The following is a 20,499-nucleotide window of genomic DNA, read 5'->3' as shown; positions in this document are numbered from 1 at the left end:
TTCTGAAGGCATTATATTATAGACAAGGAAGATAATCTATCATTTTATTGCTTGAGCATATCACCCCAACATTATGGGCTTTTTCTGGAATCCCCGAAGCACAGTCTTAGTAAGGTATTGACAAAGCAAAATGTGGTGAAGCCAAGTGTGAAAAATCTAGCTTCTTGAGAAAGATCAGGACATAGGACAACATGATAAAGGGACTAACAGGAGTTCAGAAATCCTAAGGTCTGTGAGAATGGAAGGATTTTTAATAAATAGGTGAAACAAAGCTGTACATGGAAGTAAAGTAGGATTAGGTCAACTTAGTTCGGAGTTCAGCAGTGAAGGAAAGGAGATTGCAATGAGCTCTTTTGCAGAATAGTCTTACTTTGGGAGCAATATTGAACTTGTGCTAAATTTGTGGGGAAAAAATATCTTTGCTCTTGGTAATTACTCGTGTTTTCAGTTTGTCACTGGCAAGCTAGGAATTCAGAGATAAAAGTTTTTTCCATCTCTAATGTGTCAATTTCAAATTTCTTAGCACTGCTTAGCTAATGTATAGTAAATATGTACTATTTTGTCCTGTGGATGACAATGATGATCAATCCCCAAATGGACCTGTTGATTTCATGTGAAATGTATTTAACATTGGGTTGATTCAAAACTTTGGAAAACTCTAGGATTGCGTATATTGGACAGCTGGTTCAAAGCTTGGGTTTTCTTCATGTGTGTGTCTAGTGAGTAGTTTCTTCAAAGGCTCCATTCCCCTTGATTTCCCACTCTTCTGAAGGACTGTAGATAATTGTACTGGGGACAGTGCAGGAATCCATGGGACAAAAAGGGTGTGTTTGTCATAAAGCTGAATGCTGCCTTCTTGTACTGCCAGTTCCTCAGGTGAAGGAGACTGAAAGAAAGACAATCTTTTTGCTTGGCTTTCTTTGTTGGTTGGTTGACTTTTTGTTTGTTTTTTCTAAAGGAAAGTCAATCCAGCTTGTTGAACATCTTTCTATTAAAGAGGAAATGATAGTTTATTCCTGTGCGGTGCAAATCTCTCATTTGCCTAGACATAAAACATTAAAACCATGACCTTATATGTATCTTTTTATGTACCAGAGATTCATAGTCTACTGCAGCTCAGAAGTCAAACTCTTAAGCAATCTGCTTCTGAAATCCTTGATGATCCAAATGATACAACCTTGTCGCTGCAGTAACCGTAATTCAAGTCTCCCCTGTCCGTACATCTAGCACAGCAGCTAAAATATAACCCCTGACTAATGTGGCCAGCTTCATGAAGTAGTAGCAGCCTTAACAATTGGAATTTCCATTACTTGTTTCCTTCCACCTTAATTTAGTACTGACACTAGAGGCTTTTATTTCATTCACTTAATGTCTGTGCACTCCCGAGCACGCAGTTGTAGCTCTCCCAAAGTCAGTTCACTGTAATACACACAGCATGGTCTCCTAGCACGTGTGAATTGTTTCCGCTGGTGTAACATCTCTGCTGGAGTTGTGGAAGGACAGCTCTGCTCAGGCTCAGAGGCATTTGCTGGAGGTGGTGGCACTCTCCTCTGCCTGGTACCCATCCAGCTTCCTCGCAACTGTTCCCATCAGTCAGCTGGGAATAGCTTGGGGGGCAGGGGGGGATGCCTGGTGAGCTCTGGACAATCCTCTGATTTGGTATGTGTAGAGAAAATGTCACCCTGCTCCTGGAATATGTTTTTTGTTTAAATGTCACCCCTTACATCAGTGACCTCATCTGACTTGGTGCTCAGCATAGCTTCTCCCTGAAGAGAGGGAGTTTTAAGCAAGTCATAGATTTTGACATAGCCACAGAATGCAGGGAAGAAGGAACACTGTGAGAAACAAAATAGTATTATCTGAGCAAATAAAAATTATTTTTGAAACAGACTAGCAGGCAGTTATGTAAAGCAACTTAAAACCTAATCTAAACATCACAAGCCTCTGAAAAACAAGGAAATTGCCAGTTATGTATACACAGTTTATTTCAGCCTCTGGTTTCCCAGAAGGTTTTGCTGAGGTTTGTGCTGTTAGCTGTGATGGCACTATACCTGCTGCACTGATGTCTCACCTTTGAACACAGGGCAGGGCTGAAATGGCCGTCTGGGTGGATCACCAGCTTTTTTATTTAGAGGCTGATTGTACTGAAAGTCTTTAGGTGAGACCTGTGCTGACTATCCCTAACAAATAGAGCTGTGACTACAGCATGAGCTTCCTGTAGCATTTTAACTTCATTATTAGGAGCAGAGTTTTCTTCAGGCAGGCAGAGGGGACATAGACACAGGAGGGAAAGGACTTAGGGAGGTCTGGAGAGAGAAAACTGGAGTATTCTTTCTCCAAATTGCACCTGGTAGTGATAATGCTGACACATGAAAGAGCTGTGGTGCTGATGTGTTGAAGGGGAATGTTGGCCGGGGCACTGGCATATCCTCTGCACTTTCCTTTTAAAAATGCCAAGCTATGCTGAACATTTGTGCAGACAAGGATGGAAACCAAAGGAATAGGAACAAGTGACCTCAGTTTAACATTTCATTCAAATGACAGATCCCCTAATGAGATGCCCACTCTGGTTTCTTAGCACACGACTCAACCTGAAGGATCTCTCAGATCCTTTCAGATGTCCTAACTGATAAGCAAATGGCATGTTATAGATGTGAAAGTAGGACGGAAGCACGTAGTGTTTGATTAAGCAGCATCTCTGTTTCTTAATGCTTAGCTCTGTTCAGTTTGTTATGTGGCTTTATTCTGTTCTGGGGTTTGATACCCCCTCCCCTTTTTTTACACAAATGACTGAAGATTTAGGTATGGGAAGGTAACATGCACAGAATTCACAGCCCATAAAACTGTAACCTTCCTTCTAATACTTATTTATGTGAAACTGTCTTTAGTAATGAGGCAATGACTTGTTAGGTTTATCTTACTCCTGGTTTTATTCTGTTCTCCTGAACCCTTGAAATGGAGCCAAGAAAGAGCACTAAAAACAGCAGCGAATTCCTAGGAAAAGTAAAAGGAATAGTACAATGAGAGTATACCTTCAAACTTCTGTGTGTGCATCTGGCTTTCAAAAAAATAAATTCAGTACTAGATAAACTGGCAGGCCAGGAAACTCTGCCATTTTAAGTCCAACAAGTCAGTTTTGTCTTCTCAAAAGTCATCATCCAAGCATCAATGGTTCTGGACTCAGAGAGGACAGATTATAAATACTCTTAATGTAAATGTACCTTTGAGGTATTTGTGAGACATCAAAACCCTACTTTCTTCTCAAGCTGTGTCTTGCTATTTGCTTTAGTTTTGGTTGGGGCCAGTTCTACTAGCTTAGTGTAACTTTTATTTACATCTGTGTGAATTGCTGTGGTTTAATGTGGACCTCTGGCTAAAAGATAGGGTTATATGGTTTAGTCTAGTGCCTATGCAGAGATTAATTATTCCCTTGTACAAATAGCTTTTCTGGCACTGTGGATGCTAGACAGAAACTTTTATTGCTTCATGGCTTTGAGAAATTATCGGCCATCTCCTTAGATAAAGACTGAGTTCTCGGTAGTGTTTGCTCTCTGCTGTTTTGTCATCAGATATTTATCATGTTTTAAGGTAGGTGTTGGCAGGGTGACCCATTATCAGTGTTCAAGCTGAGCTGCCTCACTCTAGTGCGTTGTGTGTGTTTGCTTGTCTTTTTGATTATCAAAGTAGAACCCATTCTTTTTTCTCCCCTTTTTTAATATAATGGCAATTTCTTTCTAACCCGAAGATAAAGGAGGATAAATGCTGTGAAGAGACAGGAGAGGGGTTCTGCAGGTCCTGCACAAATTAATGACTTGAAAGGGGTGAGCATTTTTTAATGTTTGTAGCTTTACCCTGAGAGCAGAAACTTTTGGTTTTTATCTATAGTTCTGCCAACAGCTTCTTTCCTCCCTCATGCCCTCTGTATTTTAGCAATTTCCAATCTAAGGCACAAATGGTATCCAGCATTACTGTACAAGGGTTATAGTTTTATGGAACACCTAAGAACTGGAATGTAAGCTATGAAAAAAATCAAGGAATTAATTAAGGAAGCAGTTAGCTAACTATTTGTATTCTTAGCCTTTCATTTAAGTGTCACACCTTTAGAAGACTTGTACTGAAATGACTAAACAGGTATGTAGCGAAACCAGGCTCTTGTCACAGAAATTAAATGCTGATTAGAAGTATCCCGTGATACATCTTTCTGCATTCAGAAAGAATAAATGTTAATTTTTCCTAGAGAAAGCAAGGGCTGTGGAACCAAGAGCCAATCATGAAATTTTGAAAATTTTTTTTTGGTGATGCTAAATGCGTGTAGTATGTACATTGTTCAGTTTAACAAACCATTGCAAAAGAAGGTAAACACTTTCTTGGTGCCTTTCCTGCTACATATGGAAAGATCTATGTAGAAGGAACTTGTTTTATATGTCACAGTGCAAGAAACTTAGGTGCTGAAGCAGAATTTAAAAATGGCTTTGTAGCTGTTAACAGGTTAGTGAAGAGACTTGGGTGCTTGGGATTTTAGCATGGGATTTTGTTTGCTTGTTTTATTAAAATGTGTGGTTTGTCCATAAAGTAACTGAGCAGCGTGAGGGGCTTGAGGAGTCTAGAAAGATCTGTCCCCTTCCCTGGGGACTATATTAGACCTCTGAGTCATGAAGTCTTTGCATAGTAGGTGTCTGGTTACAAACCTTTTATGGGCCTTACTCAGCTGGGATATCAGCATCTGCATTATAGCTCCCATCTATTCTTAGGTGGTATCAGAGCACGACTGAACAGGCAAGGCAGAGAGAGAACTGCTTTCATTATGTAAAACCCTTCCCTGTTCTCATTCTGTTTTTTCACTTTTTCTGTCTGCCCCATCCTTCTGTCCTGCAGCGCCCTGTTGCTGCCTGTGAAAGCGGTACAAAATGGCTTACAGTGTGACTCTGAATGGACCTGGACCGTGGGGCTTCCGACTGCAAGGGGGCAAGGACTTCAACATGCCCTTGACCATCTCCAGAGTAAGTGTGCAAAAAAAAACTCGTTGAGCTTGTTTGGGTTGGAAAATAGCAGTGGTATGTACACTTTGACCTGGCCTAGCAGAATTGAGGATCTTTGCACCTAGGTGTGAATAAAGACAATATAACGTGAACTTGAAATGTACCAGTTTGAAGTACAACCTGGCATTGATAAAGCCTCAGGAAGACAGTTCTGGTTAGTATGTTTTTATGAATGATGATAGTGTCTCTTTTAAGTAAGCCTCCAGTTCTGTTTTGTACACTGTTGTCCCTTTTTCTGCTGGTAGGGGCCTCACTGGTGCTGTTTGGGGGAAGGAGTAGAACAACTCTGAATGGGAATACAGAATTATATTTCTAGAAAATAAACATGTAAATACGCGAAGTCAGGTGTTAAAACTGAACAAAGACAGGAATGTGTCCCCTCTTGTGATGGGGTAAATAAATTAGATAAAAATTAGACATGTCAAGCAGAAGACTCAATAGTACATAAAATACTGTCTTAAATTATGCAGAAGCCTTCCATTTGCAGCTGACAAACAGCATGTGATTTAATAATTAATTACCTGGTGTAGCTGTCAATTACAGCCATATACTTCCTAGATGCCTTTTTTTTTATCTTCCCCTTGAAGTGTTATTTTAAAGTGTTGCAGTTCAGTACTCCTATTATCTGAATTAGCTCAGTTATTTAAATATTTTTTAACATTGTCTGGTTTCAGGAAATTTGTGTTTCCTTTACCTACTTCTCTGTTATAAGATAGTTCTGTGTAATTTCTGGTAGCTCCTTTCTCTTTTTTTCTTGTTTCTGACATTTCCAGATCTTCTCCAGAATGTTCAGATCTTTCTAGAGAGGTCTTGGTTCCTCTACAAATCACCTGCAGAGGACTTTGCAGTACAGTGACAAGAGAGGTTACTTACATAACAGTATGTAAGAGAAATACCAGAATGATTTAATCAGACAAACAAGTAGAATGCAAACAAAAGGTGTGCTCCACTGCAAAAATAATAATTAAAAAAAAAAAAGCCACCTACACTGCTTTTAAAACTATGTTGGTTTTTTGGTAGTGAAAAAATACAGTCTGTTAAGTTGTGGGTACAAAATTTATATCTCTGCAACAAATGTGATTCAAAGTCAGTTGGTGAGCTGCTGAAGTCTTAGCTATGCTATTTCATATTCATCCTGTGAAACTGTATCATCTGATCTCCCTTGTTCTTATGCACATTATTCCTGTCTTGGAAGACAGAGCCACATTTACCTTGATACTAAGGCCTATGATGAGGAGATGTACTTTTCATAACTCCTTTTGTAGAAGCAGCATAGTAATTGCAAACAAGGCTGTTCTGGCAGTGTTATTTAAAGCAAACAAGTAAAAGACAACCTAATATACCCCCTGCCCACAAAAATAAACTCTCTTCATAAACTCAGATTAATCTTGCTCCTGTAAATAGTGTTGGTATTTCTTTTCTCATCCCACCCAAGCTAAGTACAGAGAGGTGCCATTATATTTTTGTAGGCATTTGCATGACACTTTGCAGCCTGCACTGTATGATGTTGATTATTTTCTTCTAAGTCATTCAGTCATACCTAGAGTCTGTCAGTCATGGGCCAGTGCTGTGGCACTTGCACTGTATACGAGACAATCAGTAACGAAAAGGCAGTTGTTTCCCAAAGAGCTCATTGTCTCAGATTGTAATCTCTGAAAGTGTAAGCACTGTGCCCAAAGGCTGCATGATTCTCATAGGGCTTTGGAGAGCATAGAAGGAGCAGAAGCGAAACTGCAGCGGCTGAATTCCTAGAGGTGTGGAGGAATTAGCTCTTCATACAGTTGACTGCATTTTCAGCCCTAGCAGTGTCAGAAAGCCCTGTTAAATGTCTTGAACTCCTTCCCAGCAAGGCCCAGTTTTTAGCTGGGACTACTGCTTTGGCATGGGATTGGATTTTAGAGCCTGCCTTATGAGGGTAGAAGCAGACATACTGGAATTAACATAGTCTCTTTCAGAGGGAGCTGGGATAGTTATGCCTGATGGTTGTGATGTTTTTAATTGGAACATAGTTTAATACATGACTTTTGATTATAATCTGGTTTTTTTCTTTCGCATCTATCACATAAATGTATCTCTAAACAGATCAGATATTCCTGTTAATCAGAAGTTTGCAGTCATAAGTGAGTTGACCTATGAATTCAGCCATAACTGCAGTCTTAGTGTGGTGGGAAAAGGGAAGCTGTACTTACATTTTTAAGATATTCCTGGTGGGGAGGAGAGGAGAGAAGATAACTGTGAGGAAGATCTCCCTCTTGGAAAGGGTACGCAGCTCTGAATGTTGCTAGCAGACGCTGTACACCTATTTATGGACTGGTTTTGATCCACAGCTGCCCTGAGATGAGATTAGACTTTCTATGTGCAAGATGAGTCCTAAACCCCAAATACTTGAACTTAAAGAGTATTATAATTGCTTTTAATACCAGATGTGCCGTGGCCCTTTTGGCTACATGTGCACAATGTCCCTCTAAGCCTGCAGTCAGGGTTTGCATGCAGACATTTTCATTGTGCTCTGACTGCCCCCAATTAATTAGACTGTTTGTGGGTGGGCCACAGAGAACAGAAAGATTCCTCCTTTTTCATGAGGGCTCTGTGCTCTTCTGTCATGATGCAAGAGAATTGCCTCTAAGCTCCTGAGAAAGATGATGGAAAGAGTCTAACACACCAGGGTTGTTCATCCCATCTACAGTATTAGACCAACATGTTTCCAAGGACCCTTCTGAAAGAGGACACCAGTATTGTGCCATTATGAAGTTAGTCCACACATAGACATAAAGTGGGGACCTCTTGACCTGCACTCTGTCAGCCGGCCCTATACAATTCCCACCCATCTTGCACTTTACCTGGAGAGCGGGGGAGAAATCCTGAAGGTCTTTGAAACCTGCTGACAAAAGCATGATTCAGGATTGTGGGATTGCTAATGCTTTTAACACAGTGGACTAGGAAAGGAATTGCCCAGAGCTGTTTGGCACAACAAATCTTCAAAATGGTGTCTGAGACACTGTATTTTTTTCCATTTAGGTAGGCCCAGGTAATCAGCTCACTGCTGAATAGTCAACAGCATAATGCACAGGAGTCACAGTCAGTCAGCTGGGTGACAGGTGAAGATGTGTTCCCCTGAAATGGATTGTTCTACTTATCTGTTCTTTATCTAAAAATAAATGCCTGACTAACATAGGGGGTGGGAAGAAGAAAAGAGGAAACAAAAACAAGTAGGGAAGAGTTAAGGTCACTCTGCAGCTTTCACACTCCTTTAACAATAGCATTGGGAAATCATCTGTAACCTTTTTTTCCAGTTCCCACCCTGTAGACAATCCTACCCACTAGAAAAATTCTGTCACGAGTTGTCAAATTCTGTCATGAGATGTCATGAGCAGGTAGCTGAGGTAGGAAAACAGTATTGACAGACTTAGTAAAGCTGAACGTCTGTCAGCCCTGCTGAAATGAATGAGGCTTGCAGGTCGTTGGCAGTGCTAAACGCTATCACCAGTGGCGTGATCATATATGTAAATCTGCTCTTTCCAAATTGACATGGGCAGCAAAGCTGTTTATTTCCTCCTCCTGCTTGAACTGTCTGGAAGCAAGCAGAATTCCTTAATTTTATAAACCTAATCCTCTGTAAGAAGGCTTTTGGACATAGTTAATTATCTAAGTGCTCAGTTGCCGTGTTACCTAAGATGGTACAGTTGTGCATGGTTGGATGCAATAACCATGTTCTGAACATCTTCATATGTTTTTGAATCTTTATTTCTGAACACTAAACTGTTCTAGTGAGTCAGGCTGGCTTGCAGGTGATGCAATGAAGGTATGAAGGGACTATCATCATCTAGGTAGTGGAAATGGAAATATTCCCTAAATCACTGTGGTAACTCACAACTGGTATATTCATTCTGCAGTTATCCATACGGTTTTGTATTTCCTGATAGAGAGGTTTTTCAGCTGCTTGGATTCCAAATCAAAAGGGAGCCTGAAACAGGAGATAGTGTTTAAACAAAACAAAAACATTAAAGAACTACTTTTCTTTATTTGATTAAGTGATGAAAAGGTTGAAATCTGATGATGATGTAAGTGCAGGGAGGGAAAACAGCAAACACTGCTATAAAAAGAATTTAATTAGCTGATCTGTATACTCACTCTGCTACAAGCAGCCTGAAACAGCTTTTTGAGTATGGAGGAAAACCCTGGTCTAGCATTTTGCTGTCTGTTTCTGCAGGAGCAGGAAGGTTTTTTCTCACAGTTGTTAGGATCTTTGCTTTTATCAGCATCTCTTCCTGATTGCTTCCTGTCCCTCCTCCACTCCCTAGCATACATATGCCAACCTCTGGCTGTCACTGCCTTTGCTTTAGAGGAGCCATGTGAGAGTATTCATTTCCTGTGGGCTATTGCATATCGGTGCCTTACAACAGACCACTGAGGAGTGAAGGCAGTCTGTCTTCACCTTTTTTCTTCTGTTCACGAATGCAGGAAAACCTCAGATGATCTGGGTCAGGCTCTGTGCATTCTGCAGCTGTCCTTTGAATGGCTGTGTGGGGCTGTGCATAAATCATAATCAGAAAAATGCAGTTTACCTGTATTGAACTGAATCAATTCAGCAAATTCTCTTGAAGTGCTGATCCCACATCATCTGTTAAGCATCCACCTTTGGTGAATCAGACTGCTGAGTAGCTGTCCTACAGCTGCAACAGCAGCTTTGAGAGGGTTTTTAAATCTCCAAATAAGAAGTCCTCCACGATATCAAAAGCTATAGATTAGTATTTATAATAGTTGGTATTCTACAAAACTAACAGATAAATCTGGTGTCCTCTAGAAGTCTAGGAGTCTTCCTCTTCAACTCTTACTCAGTAGAGATGTTTCCTTTTTCCTTTAAAGCTCAAATGACAGATTCAACTTCTCAGAAGGGAGTGAACCATTTAGTATAGCGACTGTCTTATGCCTAGATAAACCGTAGTAATTTCTTATGCCTGAGCAGTTTCACATTCCTCCAGTCTTCTTACAGTTTAACTCAAAATAGTTCCTTGTGAGAGGAAAATTAAATACTTGCAGGCCAGCTTTTCAGGTCTTCTTACAGTTTAACTCAAAATAGTTCCTTGTGAGAGGAAAATTAAATACTTGCAGGCCAGCTTTTCAGAACACTCTGAAACTTCACTATCTATTTTTTTGATAAAACAACTATTCTGTGGGCCTCAGCATTTCTTTGGGATAATCTATTTAATTTGTTGGTTACTTCTTGAGTAACAGTCACCTCCTCTGAAGTTACAGCATTCTGAATTTTATTACCTGCAATTATTTGTTGTATATGCAAATCTGTCAGTGTCATAGGAGAGTGCTACTTATTTGAGGTGGTATGTTTGCTTTCAAACTAATTTGCAAGCCAGTTCTGGTATGTTTACAGCTACATTGGAAATGATTGTGTTTCTGTGAGCCTGAGCCCTACAAGTAACTCTTCAACCTCCTGATTTGGTATTGCTTATTTGAGATGTTCCAGTAGACAGCATCTGTACTATAAATGGCAACTCAGTGTACAGGGCATCTGTATGATAAGGTTCCATGTCTCATCAAACACAAGTGTCATGTCAGACAAGGAGAGGGGGAGCATATTCTGTAGTTGCATTCCATTTAAATAATACTTGTTGGACCAGAGAAATGAGTTCTGGCACCTGCAGATCAAAAAATCCCAGGATACTGGGAAGGCAGTTCAAGTCCCTGCTCTGAATAAAACAGAACAGAGTTTTAAATATGGCTGTGCAGGTGCTCTAAGAGGTAAGGCATTAGTTATTCTGAGGTAGACAACATTTCCTGTCTTGACGAAAAATACTGTATCGGGTCTGAGGAGTAATCCCAGTGGATGTTTCACCAGAGCCACTAACACTTTAAGAGAAGGTTTGATTTCAGCAAATACCTAATTTTGTTATCCAAAGCAGTTCCAGCACAAGGTGAGTTTTCCCTTCTGTGTAGACAGTCATGATAGAAGTAAGAAGCTTGCGTTTTCTTTCCTTGCAGAAAATATTCTGAAAAATCCATGAAGTTTGTTGTTGTAACTTTAAACTCAAGGGTGTTTTTGTTGAACAGTGCTTTTCTTTTCTTACCATTTTATTTAAACTGTAGCATGATAACATAATGTGATTTGAATGCATGTATTGTACTTGGCAAAATAACTTTCAGGAAGAACGTGTAGCTAGCTGCAGCTCTTGGTCAAATGATTTCTCCTTTAAATCAGGTATGTACTTGGAACATAAAGGCAGCCCCTCTTATCTGTTTGTGTGATTGAAGTAATCACTAAATACTAAGCCCACTGCTGAAGGTCAGGGGTATATAAGGAGTATATGTGCTCTGCACAGAAACTGTGTGCAGAGAAATCACCTATTTCAAGCTGTGTTCTTCAATTCTATCTGTTCTGAATTTCAGGAGAAACATAACACCCTGTTAGAATATAGGCCAGATAAATGTGAGTAATGGCCTGTAATAGCTGAAGTTCTGGTTTAAATGGTGTTACATCGTCAAACCCGCTGCTCTGACTGTTCTGACACAAAATACATAACCCACGAACTTGAAGCCCTTTCTTATTTCACCTCCTAAGTGCTTTTTAATTTGGAGTGTGATTGTAGCTGAATCATCAATACTTCTGTGGCATTATCTGTGAAAAGAGCTCAGTGTGTGAAATAACTGGGCTGAATAACATCTGTGCAATTGCCAGCTCAGTTATAAAGTGACTTTGCAGCTTTCTTTCCTGTGAAAGAAAGGGAAATGCAACTCTTCCCTTGAACAGGAGGTATATAGTGTTAGCTGTGAGAAGCTTCATGAAAAACTCAAGACTGGTGAAAAACTGAGTTCACAAGCGGAAGTAACAGTAGCTCTTGTGGTTTTATCGGGGAGGGAGGAAAGGGTTTCTTACCCTAAGGAAACAGATCCACAACTCAAATGAGTTCTATTCCTTTTTTGCTTGTTTAAGCATTTAACAATGTGCCCTGGCAACTGGATAATGTGGTCTGACACATTGTTCAGTCTTTGACTTAGAGTTTACTTATATGAGAATATAATTGATGTAGTATTTCAGGAAGTCCTCAGATTTACATAATTATTATTAAAGTTAATAATTTTGCAGATCCTTTAGAATGAGTAAACATCAGGAGGTAACCATTAAATATGATTTTAAAGTTGCTGAACTGTTAGTGTTTTATAATTAAAATGCCCAGTAGGATTTTTTTCAGGTAAAACTTCTTATTAGTGTCTGATGTCTGAACTCTGTAAATGACTGTCTTAATAACACAGCAGATATCTCTGTCATTATCTCCATTCTGAATACATTATTGCAAAATGTTCTCCAGCCAGTGAAACACAAAGAGAAATTAGCTCTACAAATATGCTATCATTAACTTTCTATACTAGCAACAGCAGTTCCCATCTTGTTGTCTAATTAGTAGCATAAAGTATATGCTATTGTCTATCAAAAATGTGGATATTTAAAAACCAAATAACACCAACCTTGAGTAGCAATGTGGAAGTATGAAAATGGTGTACAAAATGCAATAGTCTTCATTATAATCTAGCTTTCACAGTGGCCTGGAGCTAGCTGAGAAGACAATCTCATGTAGCCAGTTTGTGTGTAATCAGAAGTTTCTGCACGTGGGTACCTGAGGTGCCACCATTTTAATGCATAATATAGCATTAAGTAGTGTCCAGTGTAATATGAGATAATACTCTCTACTGAGTTTTGTTGCAAGATTAGCCAAATGATCAATGTGCAGGTAAATTATTAGTCTCCATTGAAAGATCTTGAGAAGGGGTGAGGAGGGAGGGAAATTCCTGCTGAACATGGTAAAAATCAATTGCAACTGCAAGTTTTGAGGAAATAAATGAATTTAAAACATTGTCTGATAATGCCAACAGTAGTGTGCTAGTAGAAATGAATAATGCTAATTGAAAAGGAATGATTTCTATATACAGCATGTTAAAGGGCTGTTTCTTCCATACTAGTGTAATTAAAGCCTTAATAAAAAGGTTACCTGAGAACAAAATACCATAATAGGCTTTTTGTTACAATTGTCTAAATTCCTAAATACTAATTTGATAAAAGCATGATATGATATTTAATAAATGGAATTCATAAAGAATTTCATTTTTTCTGGTACAGAGTGAGGACAAGGATCTCAATAAATGTGCTGTTCAGGTACATTGTGTTGCCCCATAATTCACATTACATAGTTAAAAGCAAACAGATATCACCTGTCAAAATGTGTTGCATAGATGATGATTTAAAAAAAAAGTATTTTATTTAGCTACTATCATAAGCTCAGGTGCTAAAAGAAATAGAAGCTTGATCATATGAAGCTGGCCCTGAAGGTCAGCCTTACTGTTGGGTGTCCTTTGGGAACAGTTCTAAAATCTTCCATTTTTCAGATCCGTGAAGAGTATAGTATTTCCCCCAAATGTAAAGCTATTTATGTGTTGTTCTAAGAGATTTTCAGGAGAAAGAGCACACAATAAATAGAGAGAAGAAAGTACCTGGAAATTAGGTACCCTGAAAAAATCCATTTTCAGCTTACAAATGGCTCCAGATAATATCTTGAATGGGCTTCATACAAGGCGACTCCTCTCTTTGGTAGTGGTGGTTAGTTGCCATTTTCCCAAAAAGTCAATGAGATCTTGCTCTTCTTTTAGGAAGACTAAATGGGCCAAATGTCTTAAAGGCATGCAAATCCCCCGATGAGGGTAGAGTTACTTTCTGCACCTCCCACGTGCGTAGCTGGTGTTGTGATCATTTATGCCACAGGTGTTCAGTGCCTGGACATGGTGCATAAATAGGTTTTAACCTTTCTCCAAAATCCTTCCAAATACACTTGATTTGTAGCAATGGCAGCTGAGGATTAGGAGGAAAACAGCCTTTCACATGCTCTCACTATATTCCCACCTTTGCCTTGCTCAGAGTCCAAATTCCAGCCTCTGGGCTGTTTTGGCCCCATGCCTCTCTTGCTCAGCCATACCTAATACAGACATAAACCCTTATTCTTATTAAACGTAACAGGCTTAAGGGCACATGCTTACTTTTAACAATTTATGGGTTCTCAGTTTAAAACCAGCATCAGTGATAATTAGTCTTTGTGGCATGAATAAAAATACTTGCAATGCATTGTAGTACTTATTACACCCTATAGTTAGGGTGCCATGCACACTCTTGAGAAGCCTCTGTGGGACTCTCATGCTATATTTAAAGTGTCCAGTAACTTAGGAAGCTATTTTGAATTGGAACCAATGCTACGTTTACCTCAAGCTTCTGGAATGGGACATCTTATCCAAAACTCCAAAAATACTACATGTAACCCCAGATTCTGGTACATAGTGCCAAATCAGAATGCCCTTGTATTAGGGTGAATTTGGGCTGCCTTTCCTTGATCCTGGGGGTCACTGGGACCATGCTGTTCTATTTGAGAATGTCAGCATTCTCTCCTTACCTAATCATAGCTGGTTCAAAAATGACTAAGGGCAGTTGCTACTATGGCAGGTGTTAAAAAAAGGAATAGTCGAAGCAAAAGGGTCTTTTTAATCAGCATTGGCTAAGGTTAAGTATTGTAAGAAATAAATGGATAGTATTTCTGCTAATTTTTTTTTTTTGCAAGAGTTGTAAAACACAAGTGCCCTCCTAACCTACTCTCAAAATTCCTTTACTGTCTAGAAGATTCTTATCTCACTGTTTTGCTTAAATTATCTAACAAATTATTCAAGATGAAATCCTTCTGTCAACTGTATGGGGTGGGGTGGATGAGGATCTCTGTGTTACGTGTGTGCTTTGCTTTCTTTATGACAAGAAGTGGTCAGCAGTCTGTAAGCATCATCAATTGTGTGGACAGCAACAAACCACATCTACCTGAACCATAGTCTCTTCTCTGTTTAATTGACTGCTTGGTACTGCTGCTTTTCAGGGCAACACTTCTAAAATTGAGGCATGTGCTGGCTTGCCATATAGTTCTCAGTAGTTCTGGATGAATGCACAGAGTTGTGGGTATCAGACTGTTGGCACCTGATGGAAAGGGTGAACAGATTATTGAGGTGCCAAAATTGTTTGGCTGTTTGACCCCTGAGGAATAGCAAAGTTTTCCTCTCTTTTGAGGGAGGCTTTATGCCACCCTTGAGAACTGTGTGCCTCAGCTGTAGCAGCCGGCTGCAAGGACAAGTACCAATGGCTCTTGGCATTTATCCTCACTCCAGGTGAGATTGTTCTCTGCTGTCTCCTCCTTCCATATGCCTGGAATGCTTATGTGGCCTCCTTCCCCTGCCTCCTTTCCTTTCTTTATTCCCACATTCTGCCTCACCAGAATGTGCTATCCTCTCTTTGCTCCCAGCTTTTGATGCTGTTCAGATTAAGTGCGGTTAGAGTGGAGGAGCAAAGAGATGAAGACTGTATTTGGAAAATGAAAGTTTTAGACCCTCCAAAAGGTGTTATAATGTCCTACAGAGCCATGAAGGGAAAGAGAAAGAATGTGCAGGAAGGAGGTGGATAAGTACAGTACCTCATGGAAGTTCATGACTGCTCTGTGTGAAGCTGGGGGCTTTCCTGTTTCTCTGATTACATGTGTTGCTGTATTAAATAAGTCTTCTCTAGCCTCTGTTGAGGGACCCAAGCTGCAATTAATACCAATATAACTTCTGTGTTGACAATAGAGTATATTCCATTGAGAATTCCTTGAAGAGACTTTCCTCCTTTTACAACCACACATCCTATGGTCCACAAAAGGATGGATTTGTCCTGCTCAGCAGCAATTCCCTTCTCCTACATATCTGTGCTTAAGTTTCTGCAGTGCAGTGGTTCCTCACTCTGCAAAATGTCATCTTAGATTGTAATCTCCAACTTTTTCTCTGAAGAAAATATGTTGAGCATAGATAGTAAAACACATTATTCTTCTTTAAAAATATATATATAAAAAATACAAGCAGATAGTGATTGAGAGCATTTCCATGAATTCCCCATGCCAAAACATGGGGATTAAGTGGTGATGAAGGGAAACAAAATGGAATTTACTTCTTGAAGGTCTAGATAATTTGTGAATTAATTCAGTTTTAATTTCATATCAGTTTTGTCTAGAACAAATTCTTTCCTAGGAAGAATGAGAAGTCTAAAGATTGATCATTTACATGAACAGGGTTACTCTCTGGAAGAATATGAAGTGGTTTTGGGTTTTTTTTCAGTGAATGTGACTTGTCATGGAGGTTATCCCAGCTTGTGGGAACATTCCTGGCCAAAAAATAGCCATCATCCCTTCCACAATATTGAACACATATTTGCAGTGTGATTGACAAGATGAGGAGGTGGTATATAATTGCTTTGCATGTCAAAGGACTGGCAGTGTATGAAACCAAAACTAGAACTTAGCTGCTTTATTTATCCCTTGAACAGATGCAGTACCAGCAGCTGCAGTAAGATCTTTTTTACATTCCACCCACGATTCCCTGGAGTTCATGTGTCCTAAAGACAACCTGGAAAGGAGGCAGGACACTCTCTTGTACAGTATTATATTTTATAAGTACAATGTGAGATTCTGATCCTTCTCTTAGGGAAAGAATTCCAAGCTGGATCTGAGTTTCATGCCATTTGATGATATGGGTAGATGTCTTTATCTCTTGCCACTCTTGAGTATTTAGCTCAAATACTTAATTTGGTCTCTACATTTTGTTTTATTAAAACTCTGTATAGACTAGAAAGCAGAATGAAGAAGTAGTTTTATTATAATTTAACACTTATTTGTCTTATTAACTGGAGCTTTAATTAGTTTTATCTGAGGGAAGCATCCCTAAAAGGACTGGTAAACAATATTACTTCTTTTGTCTCCATTAAGTCTTGATCCTTCTCCAATGGTTTTGCAGAGATTGGATTGGGTTCCAATATTAAATGCATCTTCATGCTTAGGAGGCCAGGGAAGAGCTCTCACCATACAGTTGATTGTTAAGCCTCTATGGTCAATGTGTAAATAAAGGGTTTAGGTAGGAATAAACTTTCCTTGTTGGAGTTTAATTTTAGAACAGTGAATGTTCTGGCCTGGATGCCACAAGTCTTTAGTTTCAGTCTTCCCATAAAGCATCTCGGCTGCTGTCTGAGTAGAGACTATTTGTGCCATACATCCACACCAGTGTGCTACTGCTCTTGGATACACTAACGCTGTAAAGAGAGATGTTTAGAAAATACTCTCTAAAATATTATCTTTTCCCACTGCAGACTACCCAATTTTGCAATAGCAAAATAGGGTTCAGGAACTATTGAGAAAAGCCCCCAAACTGCCAACGTTTTTTGGAAAATAAACGGTACATGCCATCTTTTGAAGCTGTTCTTATCTTCTCACCATTTCAGCAATGACAATAATGGGATACTCAGTAAAAATTCATTTTCTCAGCATGTCACGAGAGAAGCTTTTTGCTGGCTAAATTCTAACACCTTAAAAGAGATTATGATGACCCTCTTTAAGAGTGAAGTTGAAACATCTAATTGTTTCTTAGTATTTATTTGAATATTTTCATGTATTTATTGAGTAAAGTCATAATAATTAAAATCTCCAAATCCCTAGGTTTATCTGTTAACAACAACAACAAAAAAAATCAAATAAAAGCATGTTTTTATAGAAAGATATCAAATCCTGAGAACAGATGAAAAAGGCAGCGATTTGCAATGTCCTTAGTACATTTTTAATTGAGCTCATTTTTGGTTGGAACACAGGAGGTTTTCTCCCTATTTTCCCTAGTGGGATGCAAATGGCCTAAAGAAAAACCTCTCCTTTTTTTTAATACCTGTGACTGACAGATATTCCTGATTACACATATATATAAAACAATATATATATATATCTTTTCTCTATCATTTGTCACACCATTACTTACTTTTTGCCCAGTTTATCTTGCTTTGATACCAGAATAAGTAAAATCCTGGCTGTTCCGATGGTATCTTTTTACTTCTTGTGCAGCTTCATTCCAAGGACAAATAGCCATTGGTTGGCTCTGCCTCTTGACACTTTCCTCCTTTCCTCTGGTGACTTGTATCACTTTGTAGTGTGAGTAGGTTGCGCCATGACAGTCCTCAATTCAATTAGATAATGTAATGGAGAGAGTTTAACGTGGCCTCATGTTCAAGGAGAGCTGCCTAGAAGTTGCACTTAAAAATTGATAATACGAATTTTAACATCCTCTTAACTTTGAAATACATCTTTCACTTTCTGTGATCCTTGATATTGTCTTGAATTGTTGTTTTCCTTTCCGTTCTTAACCTCTGACACCTCCATAATCTGTTTTCTATGGTCTATTTTCATTGCAAAGACCAGTGAGAGAGACTAGGACAGGACTTTATTTTTTGATTAAAATATACATTGTCCATTTTGTGAGATGAGAAGACCATGTTACATGATACCCTTTCTGTTAGCTTCACTCCTACCCACTGTTCTCCATAGTCTCAGCATATATATAATGGTTTATATCCTCTAAGTGGAAACCAAAGGAACTACAAGACTGAACAAACTGTGCAAATACTAGGAATGTAAGCATATATCCCAAGATAGTGAGGTTGTTAGCAACCATTGTATGTACTAATGGATATCTAAGCTGCATGTGGAAATGCCTGGTAATTTTTGGTATCACCATCTCTCACTATCAAAGCATTGGGCAATATTCTGCTAGGACTGGGATGGTATTTTGAGATTTAAGTTTGGATTAAATAATGTCAAGAGAAATGCCAGTGTGACAGAAGAGAGAGCACTGTAAGCCTACATACTGGCATGGGACCATAAGGAAGAAGTTTGAAATCTTGCCTGGCAATTGTCCTTCTATAACAATCCTTTTATTCTAGTGAACACAAGATTAATCAATTGTAATTTAAACAAGGAAGTTGGAGAATAAATAGTCCTGCTTCCACTTCAGTGCTTGCTCACAATGTTTACACTGATGTTTAGAACAGATCTGATTCATTTTGTGTTGCTCTGTATGTTATTTTAAATACATTGTGGTGCTGGTAGTTGCAGGCATGTTCCCCCAGAGGGCTTAAAAAGACCTCACAGCCAACTAAAAAACCCCCAAAAAGTAAGTTGTCAGTAGAGTGAGAAATTATTGGACCTTTAAAGAACCAAAGCTATTCAACTCATAAAAGTTTTGGTAGAATATAATTAAAGAATTCTTCTGGATTTGTATACTTGAGACTGAACAGTAAGTTGCTGTGACATGCCCAATTCCCAATGTCAAATCTCCTCTTCCCCCTCTCTCCTAGTTTTATCAAAGTATGAAAGTCTTGACTGAGTGAGATGCTATTGTTGGCAAGCCTTTGATGGACACTCCCGGAATTTCATTGCAGGAGCCATGAGTTCTGTTTTATCTGAAATCTCACTGGCTCTTGATGACAGACAAACTCTGTTTTTAGTGTTGCACTGAAGGTCAGGCAAATGACTGGTTTCCAAATAGAGTAACTGAAGATACTGGAATAGATTTATTCCTGGTATAATTCCACTAGTTCTATGAAGTTCCAGGGGAATATACTTGTCAAGAGAGCCTTATGAGTTGAAGGATAATACTGCTGTTCTCAATCACTTGTATATAAAAAGAGCTCGGAAAACATCCTATTTAACATAATATTAAAATTATTTTGTAAAGAAATTCTACACTCACTAAGATAAGGGTAATATTTTTAGCTGGAATAAACTAATATAACTCCATTAAGGAGGCTGACCACTGTAGAATGTAATTTTTTTCTAATATCTGGGAATCTGGCTCTGGCTTTTTTAATTATGGGTGACGTTGAGGTTTTCTGGCTGTGTAAATATTTTAGGACTAATCTAGGAATGTATACGCTGCCTAGGCTGCTTTCCTAGTGGCATTTGGGATTATTCCATTATTTTTCACAGATCTTTAATTTTAGCTACAATTTTGGCACACCTCAAGTCCATAAACTATCAAACAGACTGGTTAGATATTTCACCTAATTTTTGCAAGTTATCTGTGACCTTAATTCATACAGAAAGCAAAAACTGATTTTGCAGATGGATCAAGAAAATGAAAGCCAAATACTATACCATTTTTGGGGTATTAGTAAAGGAATAATCAATGTCTTTGTAGAATGACATTGCAAAGGCCAAATCTGCTAGGTACTGTGAACAAATTTTTGTAGGAAAAACTTTGCAGAGATCACAACCACACTGACATTTTCACATTGATTGTGGAAAGCAGAGGAGCAAATGTCAGCTTGTGGATGCAAGAAGTGTGTGTATGCTGGCAGAGAGGTTTAGCTGTGGCTAATGAGGAGGGGCTTTCCATCTCCTGCTTTGTGGGAGTGAATTGGTCAGTCTAAGCTGGGGACATAAAGTCACAGATGCAGAGAGATCCTTTGATTGGTAAAAGCTGTCCCTTCTATGCCAATTCATGCCTGAAGGGCTAAAGGTACGTTGATTACCAACATCCTGTGATATTGGGAATTGGTACAAAAATTCAAGTTTCAAGTTTTTAT

The 20,499-nt window shown here is 38.9% G+C and overlaps 1 protein-coding gene across 13 annotated transcripts in view; it reads left to right on the top strand.

The window, feature by feature from the left end:
- Positions 1-20,499, top strand: part of LDB3 (LIM domain binding 3) — a 116,286-nt gene that overhangs the window by 1,277 nt on the left and 94,510 nt on the right. For 9 of the 13 annotated variants that reach the window (XM_048311949.1, XM_048311948.1, XM_048311951.1 and 6 more), the window contains exon 1: positions 4,783-5,000. In XM_048311949.1, coding sequence (XP_048167906.1) covers positions 4,908-5,000 — 93 coding nt within the window. In that variant the 5' untranslated portion in view covers positions 4,783-4,907. The other 4 variants (XM_048311938.1, XM_048311939.1, XM_048311950.1 and 1 more) reach the window with 4 other exon arrangements.

This window comes from Corvus hawaiiensis, chromosome 8 (assembly GCF_020740725.1).
Source record: "Corvus hawaiiensis isolate bCorHaw1 chromosome 8, bCorHaw1.pri.cur, whole genome shotgun sequence".
In the NCBI taxonomy this organism is placed as follows: domain Eukaryota; kingdom Metazoa; phylum Chordata; class Aves; order Passeriformes; family Corvidae; genus Corvus; species Corvus hawaiiensis.
This window is presented reverse-complemented; position numbering and strand designations above follow the sequence as displayed.